Here is a 14,884-nt window from a genome sequence, read left to right as displayed (position 1 = left end):
TGCATATGTGTGATTACATGCATACACACGAATGGCATGAACAGGAACACACGCATAAGGTGAACATACACAGGCAATGCTGTTCAGTTCGAAGAACCTTTACACACACACACACACACACACTCGTGGCGCAGTTGGTAGAATTCTCGGCCTCCACTATGGAGCCCCGAGTTCGAATCCCCCCCAGGGCTGAAATAATTTCAGTATCGCTGCGCTGTGGGTCGTTACTCCAACTCTCGTGGGTGGGGAGTCGGGTGCGTGCAAGGTCACAGCATTATTCATAGATCGATCATACGAGCTCTGAGCTCTCATGCGGGAGGGAAATAGCTGTCGATCACGAGTCCAACACCTGATTCAAAGACCATGGTGAATCACACATACACACACACACACATATATATATATATATATGTATATACATATATATAAGATGTATATACTCTTGAGGAGTTGGAGTCCAGGAACCATTTTTTGGACGAATGCACACACTGGAATTGTCGTTTGAAGTCGATTGATGCGTTTCGAACCCTGCACGGGATTCCTCTTCAGGGACCTGGTACACTGGGTTAGGTAACCCTAGTAACCGTTGCACTTCCGAAAAACACATAAAGTAGAACACTCAGTGACCGAAAAATACATATCACAAGGATTAAACATGACGTAGCCAAAACCACCCGAAAATACTTCCAGATGGAGACGCCATATCGCATAATTAACAAATCAAAATTAAATAGCATAGCAAATGTAATTTTTTCATCCCAATATTGATTTATGAATTATGCGATATGGTGTCTCCATCTAGAAGTATTTTCGGGTATTTTAGGTTGTGCTACGTTTAATCCTTGTGATATGTATTTTTCGGTCACTGAGTGTTCTACTTTATGTCATTTTCGGAAGTGTAACGGTTACTAGGGTTACCTATCCCAGTGTATCAGGGGTGTCTCTTTTTATATATGTGAATTTCCACTGTATTACCCTGGAGATGAACCCTGGACAGGGTTCGAAACGTAGGAGTAAACTTCAAACGGCGAATCGTCCAGTGTATGCTTTCGTCAAAATAAATAAATAGATACATAAATAAATGAAATAATAATAACAATAATATTAAGAAAGAAATAAAAATAAATTATATGTATATATACATATATATATGAATACATACATGTTTGTATACACATACACACTTATATACACACATATATACATACATACATGTATACACATACATATATACACACTACATGCATATGCATACACACATACATACATGCTTGTATACACATACACACATACATATATACATTCATGCATGTATACACATACATGTATACACACTACATGCAAATACATACATGCATATATGCATACTCGCATATATACGAGTATATACCTTTATACATGCATGCATACATGCCTACACATACAAACTTATATACACACATACATTTATGCATGCTTACTCGTATACATACATGTATACATTTATACATACATGCATGTATACACACATCCACACACATACATGCATACATTCATACATACACACATACATATATGCATACTCACATACATATATACATTTATCCATGCATGCATACATGCCTACATATACACACTTATATACATACGTGTATGCATGCATACTCGTATACATACATGTATACACTTATACATACATACATGTATACACACACACATACATACGCACGTACTTGCATACATACATGCATACACACATTCGTACATACATACTTGCATACATGCATACACTCATACATAGATACATACGTGCATACATACATGCATAAAGACATGCATACATACATACTTGCATACATACATGCATACACACATTCATACATACATACATACATACATACATACATACACACATACATAGATACATACATGCATACACACATGCATACATACATACCTTATCCCCTGACCACCACACTCCCTTACGCCATGAATTTAGTACAAGACCACGACCTCTGTTGTTGTCTGTATCTCCTTTGTGTTCAAGTTGAGAGCGCACGTGGCCCAGAAACGAGAGAAGGGGCCAAAGATATTTCCTGCATGCATGAGGAAAAAAATCAAAGTAAAAAATATACAAAAACAGACAATAAATGGGATAACAGCGGAGATGCGCAAATTATTAAATGTATTTCACGCTTCACAGGAATTGACAAAATAGAGGAATACATCCCCCCTCCCCCAAAAAATAATAATAATAAATTCCACTCCCACGCAGAGGGAAGTGAAAACCCCCTGGTAAGGAAAGCCCTGGCTAGAGCTGGCGGGAACCCACACAAGAGGCAAACAGCGGATCCGGGAATCGAACTCACAACCACCTGCTCATGAATTCGACACGGTATCCAGTGAGACGGAATGAAGTGCTCCATATGGGGTATTGATTCCATGCAGACGCCATTGGATGAGCTTTTTGATTTCCCTACAGACTAAACTACTCAACATTTTTTTGATTGGAGACTCAAAAAAAAAAGTTACGTTTCCCCTCCTTAAATATTTCCCCTCCTTTATCCTTCAACGGCATCACTATTTCCAAGGATAGAAGCGCTGGTTATTACTGAAAAAATACTCCCCATTCCTTGGTGAGTTATTGGGTTGAGAGAGTGTGATGCGCGTTAGCCGAGTGGGTTAAAGCGTCGCCATTTGCGCCGGGAGTCGAGGTGACGGCAGTTCGAATCCTGCCACCGGTGAGTTAGACTAAGGACATGGTTCATTAAATTCCATGCTACAAAGCCCTCTGTAAGGGACACCGTCCTAGCCTCCTGATAGGGGGAGTTCGCAAGATTAAACCGAATCATTAGGATGTCCACACAAGCAGGTGACATGTGGCAAACAAGCATCTGACATATGGCAAACAGGAAAGGAAGCAGTGGGTGTCCGCGGGACCTGACTTGTATAAGCCGGTAAGACAAAAGGAAAGGAGTGACGACATCGCTCCTCCGCCAGATCCCCGGCGTTTCGTCCACTTGGTGTCACACTATGCGGCGTCGCCGGATGCGGATACGTTAAGGAGAAGTTCATTTAGCTTAATAGAATCACCTGGCGACAGCAGCCAGAGGTTGATATAATGACCACAATATCACCCTGGTTTGAATACTACCTCAACCTTTCGAGTCTAATTGCTAATAAGGGAAACTTTGCTACAAAAGCCAGCAAGCCACAACGATGGCGCTGTAACATACGGATGTAGGTTACCTGGGCTTTGGTGACATAGGGAGAGTGATACGCAGTTTCGATGTGTAGTTTGTTCTAGTAGTTACGTGTGCGTCGGCCTAAGAACGGTCGTGGCGTGGTCCCCAAGTGGGGAGGACCGACCGCGAAGGCCTGGCGACGCGCTACAGTACAGAGGTCAGACTGACTATATTGTCCGAATCTGAATGGCCTGCCCGCTCGAGGCAGGTGATATATATACAAGAGACCAACCTCACGCCTGACCAGACGCGACCTAATTAGGGTGACCCACCCTAGCCTCCGAGCGTTGAGTCAGATCAAGTACCACACAACTCTACCATGCATCAAGTTGTACCTACAAGCATGCTTGTGGGGTACATGTACATCACAGCTCCAGGCAGTATGACGCAGGCCTTAGAGTGGGTTTACACGGTCTAACGGTTCGTCGGACGCGGTTCGACAGACACGTGTTTAAAGTGATGTGTGAACGGGGTATTTAGGGTTTAACCAACGTGTTCGACAACCAAATACCCCGTTCTCACGTTCACACATCACTTTAAACACGTGTCTGTCGAACCGCGTTCGACGAACCGTTAGACCGTGTAAACCCCCTCTTAGAGATTAGTGGAGATACTCTATGGAGGAACACACTAAGTAGAATGAAACCGCCTCTATCCATGCGCTAATCCAGTGGTTCTTAACTTTTGCCAGTGCCCGTATCCCTTGATTATCTAAAAAAAAAAAAAAAAAAAAAAAAAAAAAAATTATCGTACCCCCATCCAATATAAATACAATGCAAACATTTGAAAAGGATTAGCGATACAAACCTTGCTGAGAAATTATAAGATATATTAAATTTCTGAACAAAGGTATTTTTTTTATTTGAAAATATAAATGTCAATTAGTAGGATCCAATGAATGCACATTATGCTTTCTCATGGTAAATGAATTATACAGCACCATTGCATTGGCTATCATGTCTCGTACCCCCAAGTTTAAGGTTTCGTACCCCTTGGGGGAGCACAAGTACCCCTTGGGGGGCACAGGTATCCCTTTGGGGGCATAGGTATCCCTTGGGGGTACAGGTACCCCAGGTTAAGAACCACAGCACTGATCGGTAGACAGCTGGCGATGCAACAAACTCTTGTGGCGCCGGCTCATGTCGTCGGTGCTTGTTTGTCGGCACGGGCGCCCTTTGGCAAACATTTCCACAGAGTCTCACAGAAAAAAAGTATTGATCCCCAAGCATGTCAGGACTCGTAGTCATGGATTTAAATTGGACAAATTTAGGTTTAAGATGGAAATTGGCAAGAACTGATGTACCAGTTAAGTGGTTAACGAATGGAGTAGACTTAGTAACCATGTAGTCTGCGCTGAAACAAATGGTTGTTTTAAGAGTAGATGAGATAACTTTATAGATGGGGATGACAGGTGGTAAGGGGTATGAAACTGCCTAGTGTAGGCCTTATGGTTTCTTGCAGTCTCCTCCATTTTTATGTTCTTATGGCCAAGGAAATAGATGTAAGCAAGACGACTCTAATTTTCAAGGTTAGGGACAAAGAAGACCCGGATGATTATAGACAGTTGTCATTCACAAAGATAGATAATGAGAGGAAGATGAATATAGAAGACGATTAAGAGCTTACTACGCCAGGAGGCGCTGAGTAGCTGCGACCGAAGCCGTCACCTTCTCCCTATTATGTGATCTGGGAGCCATTGGAGGGCAGGAAATAAACACTGTTGGGAATCGGAGAGGAGCGTGGGACTCGAACCCACAACTAAACAAGTGCAAGACCAACACGCTTCCGATGACGCTAACAGCGTATCTCATGAGGAAGGTCATACCGAAGCGAAAATTCTTATTTTAGTTCTGGAAGTTCTGGAAGAGTCACCAACCTACTGAGCTTCTGTGAGGAAGTGACCGATATCTTGTGAGAGAGAAACGAATGAATAAGAACGAAGGAGACTGCAAGAGACTAAAGGCCTGTGCTAGGCAGTTCCTTGTCCATTACCACCTGTCAGACTCATTCATAAATTTGTCTAACCATTTCTTAAACCAGTCCATAGTTTCAGCGCCCACTACATGGTTACTAAGTCTATTCCATTCATTGACCACTCTATTGGTAAATAAGTTCTTGTCTATTTCCTTCTTAAATCTAAATTTGTCCAATTTAAATCGACAACTGCGAGTCTTGCCCTGTTTTCTTAGTATGAAAACCTTGTTTGCGTCACCCTTGTTGAAGCCCAAGAACACCTCTATTAGATCACCCCGCACTCTGCGTCTTTCCAAAGAGTGTAAGTTAAGGTGCCTAAGCCTGTGTTCGTAAGGTAAATTTCTGAAGATTGTAAACACTAGAGGAAGTCAATAATAGAAACTTCCTTTTCACAGCAGATCTTAGGCGCATGTGAAGTGTAGATACATTTATATAGATGTATGTAGGCATGTGTATATATGTGCATGAATGTATGTATGTGTGCTTTTCTGTGTGTGTGAGTGCCATGGTGGTGAGGTAAACATTGAAAATTGTTGGAGGTTTTGTTCCTTTATGTTTCGTTCAGAGGGGAAGTCCTGGTAAGGACGAAAAAAAAAAAAAAAAAAAAAGTGTTTACCTCACCACCCACTCACACACTCATTTGTCTTCCATTTTTCTGTATGTATGTCTGTACGTATGTATTTATGTATGTATGAATGTATGTAACATGCATGTGTATGTTAGTGTGTATATATGGATGTATGTATGAATGTATGTGCATATGTATTGTATGAATGTATGTACCTATATATGTATATATGAATGTATGCATGTATGTATGGATACTTAAACGTCAGACCAGCCATCTGAGTCCATCACGAGCAATCGTATAAACTCCAGTGGCTATTAATGCGCACATGCACACATACATACATGCATGTACGTACATACATACATATGTAGATATATATTCATACATGCATACATACACATGTGCATACATTGTGGATACACCTAAATGGATACATGCATACATGCCCATCAAGATATAAATGCACACACGTAAATGCACGCATACATGCACATACACACACACACAGACACACACACAAACACACCCATATATATATATATATATATATATATATATATATATATATATATTATATATATATATATATATATATATATATATATATATATATATATATATATATATATATATATACATATATATATATAATGTAGTCTGAATGCGCGGCTACAACATTGATAAAAAATGAAACTACGGTCTCTTCGAATGCCGTTTAATTAAATAAGTTTATGCCCAATCGGGTCGTACATTGTACACAGAATAATTCTGTGTGTATATATATATATATATATATATATATATATATATATATATATATATATATATATATATATATATATGTTGCTTTCATTTGGGACAGCGCCACCTTACTCGATGTGTGGTGGGACCGAAGGCCCTTGACATTGAAGTAGACATCCATCATTTGTGTCACATGAGCCCTGACTCTTCTTAATTACCGAGGAGGAGGAGGAGGAAGAAGAAGAGGAGGAGCGCCCGGGGGTTAAAAGCTCGAAACTTGACGCGCAGAGACGTAGCTGGTCCTTTCAATTATTTGTAGATATAGTGTTTAGGTCAGCAGTGTCCCAGTTGTGCTGTTTATTTTATTTTATTTTGTTCTATATTTACTTGTTATTTATATGTTATTTATTATCCATATATTGTTTATATGTTATTTGTTTATTGTTATTTGTTTACTCTTTTTCTTTATTCTTATTATCTAATTATTATTTATTTTTATTATTTGTTATTTGTTTATTTATTAATTTCTATTTTATTGATCTATTTTTCGTTTTTTTTTTTACCTGTGTTATTTATTATTTATTAATTGTTTATTTTTTGCTATTCATTTATCTTTTTATCTACTTGTTATTTTTATGCATTTATTTGATGGTCGCAGCACATAAGGTCATAGTAAGCGTCTACTTATTATTTATTTTTATTATTTGTTATTTATTAATTTTCTTTTTTATTTATCTATTTTTCGTTTATCTATTTGTTTATCTATGTTATTTATTGTTTATTTATTACTTGTGTATTTTTTGCTATTCATTTATCTTCTTATTAGTTTTTTCATGCACCTGTTTGATGGTCGCAGCACATCAGGTCATAGTAAGCGTCTACTTATTTTTATTATTTGTTATTTATTAATTTCATTTTTTATTTATCTATATTTCTTTTTTTATCTATGTTATTTATTGTTTATTTATTACTTGTTCATTTTTTTTTTTTTTTTTTTTGCTATTCATTTATCTTCATATTCACTCGTTATTTTTTATGCATCTGATGGTCATAGCACATCAGGTCATAGTAAGCGTCTACTTACTTATTTTTATTATTTGTTATTTATTAATTTCCTTTTTTATTAATCTATTTTTGTTTTTTTATCTATGTTATTTATTGTTTATTTATTACTTGTTCATTTTTTGCTATTCATTTATCTTCTTATTTACTCGTTATTTTTTATGCATCTGATGGTCAGAGCACATCAGGTCATAGTAAGCGTCTACTCTGCAAGAGTTATTCGCATTGGTTTCCAGGAGCCATCCTTTTCAAAACCCGTCTTCAGCCCCCTCACCACCTCCATCAGGAAGTGCAGCCCCGAGGGACTGGTACTCGGTCTACAAACTGAGCTCCCATCAACCGGTGACTCCTCCCCCCTTCCTGCTACCTCGAACCGGCGACACAGAAAGAGTCCCACATTCACACAATACAGACAGCAATCCAACGTTTCTTTAACGGAGAGATGTGGATAAAAAGGCATCCACACCTAGCTTTGCTGTCGGCGTTCCATCATTATACACACACACACACACACACACACACACACACACACATATATATATATATATATATATATATATATAAGATGTACCTATGTATACATATGCATACATACTGTATATGTATATATATATATATATATATATATATGTGTGTGTGTGTGTGTGTGTGCCTCCTCGGGTTTCTCGATATTGATGGCTTAGAATTCAAGTGAATTGTGGTTTGTTTATATATATATATATATATATATATATATATATATATATATATATGTATATATATATATATATATATTTATATATATATATAAAGAAAAGTAGCATGAGTGATGAAAAAAGTGTATGCATGAATATATGTTTAGAAGAAATGTGACTGGCAGTACACAGCGGCATGTTCTTTCTTGTTCTAAAGAAATCTGGATCCTTTCATCGGAGCATGACTGAGTTAGATTGAGGAGACTTGTGATGTGCAAACGTGCCAGTCGTAACTTTTATCTGCAGCGGCGCTATCTAAGACGATTAAGGTGAGATAATATTCTTTATAGGCCTTCTCTGGCCGTTGGCTGTTCGCGGACGCCTTATCAAGGCGAAGGTTGTGGAAGGATATCGTTGCGAGTATAGTGGACAACACGTCGCTTGTAGACACTGGGATCAGCGCAATGGAAAACGGTAATAAGAATGGAAATAGGTTAACGTGCGTTTGTAGGTGGTAATATCGTAGAAGGGAGGAAGATGTTTCAAACAGGGAAACATGAAAAAATGTGAAGAGTACAGTAGGTGCATGTTTAGAACAAGATGAACAAGGCCGTGTTGAGGAGGTATGGACCACTTAAGAGATCATAAAGAGTCACTATTCAAAAGAATGTATGAGGCAAGTGTGGGGGAAATGAGAGGGAAAGGAAGACCGATTAAGGGGTGAAAAACAGAAGAGAGTGCGTTGAATGTAGAAATACAACAGTGGAGGAAATGAATGTGCTGATGCATGGTAGGCACAAGTGGAAAAGATATATATATATATATATATATATATATATATATATATATATATATATATGTGTGTGTGTATATATATATATATAATACATATATTATATATATATTATATATATATATATATATATATATATGGAGGAGCGGGTAAATCACGAGTAAGAGTAGGAAGATAATTAGGAGTAACAATACAAGAAGAGAAGAAAAGAGTAATAGGAAAAAAGACACGTTGAAAGGGAAAGGAATAAAAAGATGGAGCGGGAGTCGTTTTAAAGAAAATGTTAAAATGAGGGGAAAGAAGAATTAAGTCATTGTTTGAAGAAGGAGGATGTATTAACCTACACTCAGGTCAGGAGATGTGGCAGGTTGGGAGAGACCATTTATTTCCATCAGACTGGGAGAGGTCACAACTGCTCCACCATTGTGGATGGTCAGTTTAATTCAGAATTGGATTGGGGTTGATTTAATGAGGCTACAGCTGAGCTCAGACCAGGAGAGACCACAGCCTCATTCTGATTGGTATTTAATAACGTTTGAAAGTCTTCTCCCTGGATGTTAATGATAGGGTTTAGTTCCATGATGTATTACGCTTCATTTATGGGAAGCCCGTGGGTATCGTGACACTTAGCTGGTAATTCTGTGTTCTTCTCAAGGTCCTTCTGTATGGTGTTTGTTGACTTGATTATCTTGATTACCTTGTCTTATTTCAATGTGTGTGTGTGTGATATATATATATATATATATATATATATATATATATATATATATATATATATATATATATATCATATCAGGCTAAAATAATACCCACCCGTTCTGTACCCCATCTTTATGTATATATTCTTGTATTTTACCTTTTGTAATCTACCTGCTGAAGAGGACCACAGAGAGTGGTCGAAATATACAGAAAATATCTTTCACTTCAAATCTTGTTTTCACACACACACACACACACACACACACACACATATATATATATATATATATATATATATATATATATATATATATATATATATATATATATCAGGTCAAGTGGATAGTAATTTTCATCTTAGCCGTTTCTAACGAAATAGAAGGACGACCTACACAGTTCCTTTTTCACATCTAAACCTATATACAACATGAATATGCAAAAGGGTGGCTGCTTCCTGAAGGGGACTATTTCTTAGCAATAATTAGCCAATTTTCGTAGTTTTATGATATTTCATACGAGAATCCGGGTTCGAAGGTTTTACATTTCTTTTAACAATTTGTTTAATAGATATTGCGAGTTCTTTATGCATGATTGTATATGTGCGCTGATGACGTAATCGGAAGCGTGCTGGTCTCACATTCGCATAGTTGTGGGTTCGGGTCCCATGCAACTCTCCGATTCGCAGCAGTGGTTATGTTACCCGCCCCAAAAGTCCTTAAGGCGCATAATAGGGCAAAGGTGACGGCTTCGGCCGTAGCTACTTGACTTCACCTGATGTGGACTTTTAACTCCTCGCGGTAATGTAAACCTTAAGATGCCCTTATTAGGGAATCCGTCTTGACCGGCACGCGCAATTCACATTCTGATTCCTAATGAACCTTCAGTCAAGTGCTGACAGCGCTTGCCCGGCTGGGGTTTCTCACTTCCCACTTCGTGGGAGCGAGATGGTGATTTTTTATTTATTTTATTATATATTATTATTATCATTATTATTATTTTTTTTTTTCCACCCGACCTAGTTATAGACCAGGTATCCTGTCGACATCCTCTTCCTTTGTAATCCTTTATAATCAGTGCGGGTCATTCGAACATAACAAAGGACTTATACTTTTATGGGTGCTCGCTATCTCCGTCTAGGCAATGTTCCATATTACTGGCCGTTATATAGAAACTAATAGTTTGGGACGATGAATGGGGTTCCTTTCAAGAATTCTACAACAAACTCAATCACGATGAATGGGGTACCTTCCAAGAATTCAACAACAAACTCAATCACCTAACGAACAACATCAGATTCAAGGTGGAATGGGAAATAGATAATAAATTACCTTTTGTAGACATCCTAATAATTAGAAATGCGGAGTCTTTATCGTTCACAGTTTATAGGAAGCCCACCCACACAGGGAGCTACCTACATTTCCTTAGCCACCATCCAGACAAAATAAAATATAGTGTCGCTTCAGGCCTATTCTTACGGGCTTTGAGAATTTGTAGTTCACAATATTTAGACATGGAACTAATTTCAGTCAGAAGTCAATTTACAAAATTAGGATACCCGTCGTGGTTTTTACAAAAAGCTCTGAGTAAGGCCAAAATTAGTTTTTACAAATCAGATTCCCATTCCGCCATGAATCATAAGTGGGATAATAGTTGCATAAAATTACCTTATAATAAATCAATTAAGGACTTGTCTCATTTGTTACCAAAAGAAAAAGTAAATTTTATCTTCAATTATCCCAACAACTTGTTCAGTAAAGCTGTCAATATACATCATAGATCCAAGAGTAATACAATTCCTGGAGTTTGTAAGTTACCTTGTTTAGATTGCAAGGATGTATATTGGGGACAAACGGGTAGAGACCTCACCACCAGGGTCAAAGAACACAAGAACTCTGTAAAATATGGGCAGGAAATTTCCGCCATATTTCAGCATAGCGCCAACAAAAACCATCGGATAAATTGGGATGCTGCTGAAATAATTTACAAATCTAAATGCAGTTTCAGAAGAAAAATGGTAGAATCCTCTTTGATAATCTTCCAAATTATGATATTTCTTATTGTCAATGGTCACCAGATTGTATATCTTCATTTGCAATAAATAAAATGTTACCTTCCACATTAGCAGTGGACAAAAGCCACCAAGGTCCATGCAACGCCGGACACGTGATCTGAGTCCCCGTCCCTTCCTGCTTACCTCACTACTTCTGTATAAGTATATATTGTTCTCTACTCTGTAATTCACATCTGCTGAAGAGGATCACAGTTAGTGATCGAAATATACAGATCTTTATACTTTCGCTTATTCTTCTCCAAAAGTGGGTCATCAGTATAATGATACATATATCAATGTGATTTTTGTGTGAATCACTTCCCAGCACCCCTTATGATTGATTTCAGCACCCCCAGGTTGGGAAACGCTGATGTAGGGACTTAAATGACATCCTTACGGATTCAAGTAAATAATTTTATACCTTTTGGTGATTCATCTTCACTTTTTACTCTTTTTTTTTTATTAAAATCCACACACACACACACACCACTACGGCGGGCCGGGTTCGCATCCCGCCCAGGGCTGAAATAATTTCAGTATCGCTGCGCTGCGAGTCGTTACTCCAACTTTCGTGGGCAGGAAGATGGGGGGGGGTTGCGTGTAAGGTCACAGCATTACCCATAGATCGGTCATTTATATGAGTTTTCTTCTGGGAGGGAAATAGCTGTCACTCACGAGTCCAACACGTGGTTCAAGACCATAGTGAATCACACACACACACACACACAGAGGGGTAGATATATAGAACAAATTGGATAAGGCAACAGTGTGTGCAGAAACTATACAACAATTTAAAAACTAGATGCTGAAAGATACAAAAACGGGCCACTACGAGCATAGCTCTCTTCCCGTATAATACAACTAGGTAAACACACACACACACACACACATATATATATATATATATATATATGTATATATATATATATATACACAAATATATATAGTTTTCTTTCTCTTTTTTTTTTTTTTTTTTTTTTTCTTGGCTCCATCACTCCTTTACCACACCTATGATAGAATCGCTGGTTATTGCCGGCAAGATACGGTGCAAATGTGTATGTGTGTATACTTATGTATGTATGCATGTATATTTTTCCATATTGTTGAAAGCAACGGCTGATCCATAGTTATAAGTCGTCTTGGGAGTTTCTAGATAGTGTCCAAACACAATTCTCAGCAGTGACTTGATGAAGAATTTGGTCAAAATTCATGGTGGGCAACGACAATTTCCTCAACAGGTGTTATCAAACTGGGCTATTTTTCCTACAACCTCCGATTCATCGGCGGTAAACCCCACCTCCAGCACTTTTTCCGCCGTGAAATCACTATTGCAACTTTTTATTTTATCTTTTTATTTTTACGTAGGATGTCATTTGATGCGCCGGAGGAAAATTATTTTCCTCCAGCATATCAGATTCCTTTCCCGAAAGCTGCTGGCTGCCAATCTGCTCCAACAGTCGGAGGAAAAATAGCCCAGTGTGATAACGCATTAACAGAGTTTTCAAGTTGGGTCATTGATCGCTTTGGTTAGTCCACCCGCCTTCGCGGGATCTCTTCTTGTGGGACAGGAAGAAAACTCTCTCTGCAGGATAATGAAATGATATTTGTGTACAAAAAAGGGGCTTTTCCAAGTGACAGTAGATGTGAAATGTGTCAATTTTTTTTCCGAAAAAAAACCCACAAAGGTTGACACTATGGGTAAGGATAGCTATATTCGGAAAGCCAGTCACATGCTGAAACTGGATTTCCTCTCTCTCTCTCTCTCTCTCTCTCTCTCTCTCTCTCTCTCTCTCTCCAAATGTTGCAGTATATGGATATTTTGCATTGCCAACTAGGTCCTGTCTGGTGGGGATTCTTTTTATATATACATAGGTGTATATGCATAGTGTCTATATATACCTACATATATCCATGTGTACTGTATGTATGTACATGTGTAGATATGTAAAATACTAATATAGTAAGATAAACACACAAATTTATACTTGATATAATGCATATAAACGTTATTTGATCAATATTTTCCCCCCACAAATGGCTGGCGATTTGTAGAAGTCGAGCGGACTGTGGCCATGGAGCGAGTACCAACTACCGTGCCTGACCTACTCCTCGAGCGTCCAAGTTACAATGAGTCTCTGTCTGATGACAAGATGACTGAGGAGGGCTACGTCCTGTCAGCATCCTTCCTCGTCCTCATTGGCATCTGTGGCATCTTCAACAACTTCGCCGTCATCATCATCATGGCGACGAACAAGCAGGTAGGTCGCGGGGGGCGTTTGTGTGATTGTGGGTTACGTAGAGGTCGATGGGATTGCTGTAGATGTATGAGTGACGCATGTGGAATGGAAACGGTGCACTCGTATACAGTACACGCACTCACGCACACACACCCACATACAGTATACACATATATACATACGTACACAAACACACATATACAGTATACACATATATACACATACATACACAAACACACACATACACACACACCCATACACATATATGGAGACACAAATACACACACGCACATACACAATCACACACACAAACACGCACACACACACACATACATACACAATCATACACAATCACATACACACACAGACACACACACACACACACACACACACACGTACACAATCACACACACACACACGTACACACTCACACACACACACACACGTACACAATCACACACACACACAAACACGCACACACACACACACACACACACACACACACACACACACATACACACACACACACGTACACATTCACACACATACACACACACGTTCGGGTCCTTGGTATAATGGTACCGCGTTTGGCCGCTAGTTCACCGACCCGAGTTCGAGTCTCGCTCAGGGATGAACAATTCAGTATCGTCGTTGCACTGCAAGCCGGCACTCCAAGTCAAATTGACAAGGAAGTGTGTGCGCGCGTGTCTGTGCACGTCGCTTGTACCGAGCTGCAGTGCAATAAGATTAGACCAAACTGGTATTATCCCGTCTCTCCTTTTTCTTTTCTTTTCTTTTCTTTTCTTTTCTTCACTTGGCTTGGAAACCAAATGTACAGTCATGAGCAAAAGATATGGCA

General features: G+C 38.6%; 1 protein-coding gene across 1 annotated transcript in view; it reads left to right on the top strand.

The window, feature by feature from the left end:
* The window catches only part of LOC143022863 (parapinopsin-like), a 41,240-nt gene that overhangs the window by 7,491 nt on the left and 18,865 nt on the right, over positions 1-14,884 (top strand). The window contains exon 2 of the mRNA XM_076181247.1: positions 13,841-14,046. Within this exon, the coding sequence (XP_076037362.1) occupies positions 13,861-14,046 (186 nt within the window). The 5' untranslated portion in view covers positions 13,841-13,860. The remainder of the gene's footprint in view (positions 1-13,840; positions 14,047-14,884) is intronic.

This window comes from Oratosquilla oratoria, unplaced genomic scaffold, assembly GCF_046742065.1.
Source record: "Oratosquilla oratoria isolate Oo_2021 unplaced genomic scaffold, ASM4674206v1 SCAFFOLD208, whole genome shotgun sequence".
NCBI classification, from domain to species: domain Eukaryota; kingdom Metazoa; phylum Arthropoda; class Malacostraca; order Stomatopoda; family Squillidae; genus Oratosquilla; species Oratosquilla oratoria.
The sequence above is the reverse complement of the archived record's forward strand: the minus strand, read 5'-3'. Positions and strand labels throughout refer to the sequence as shown.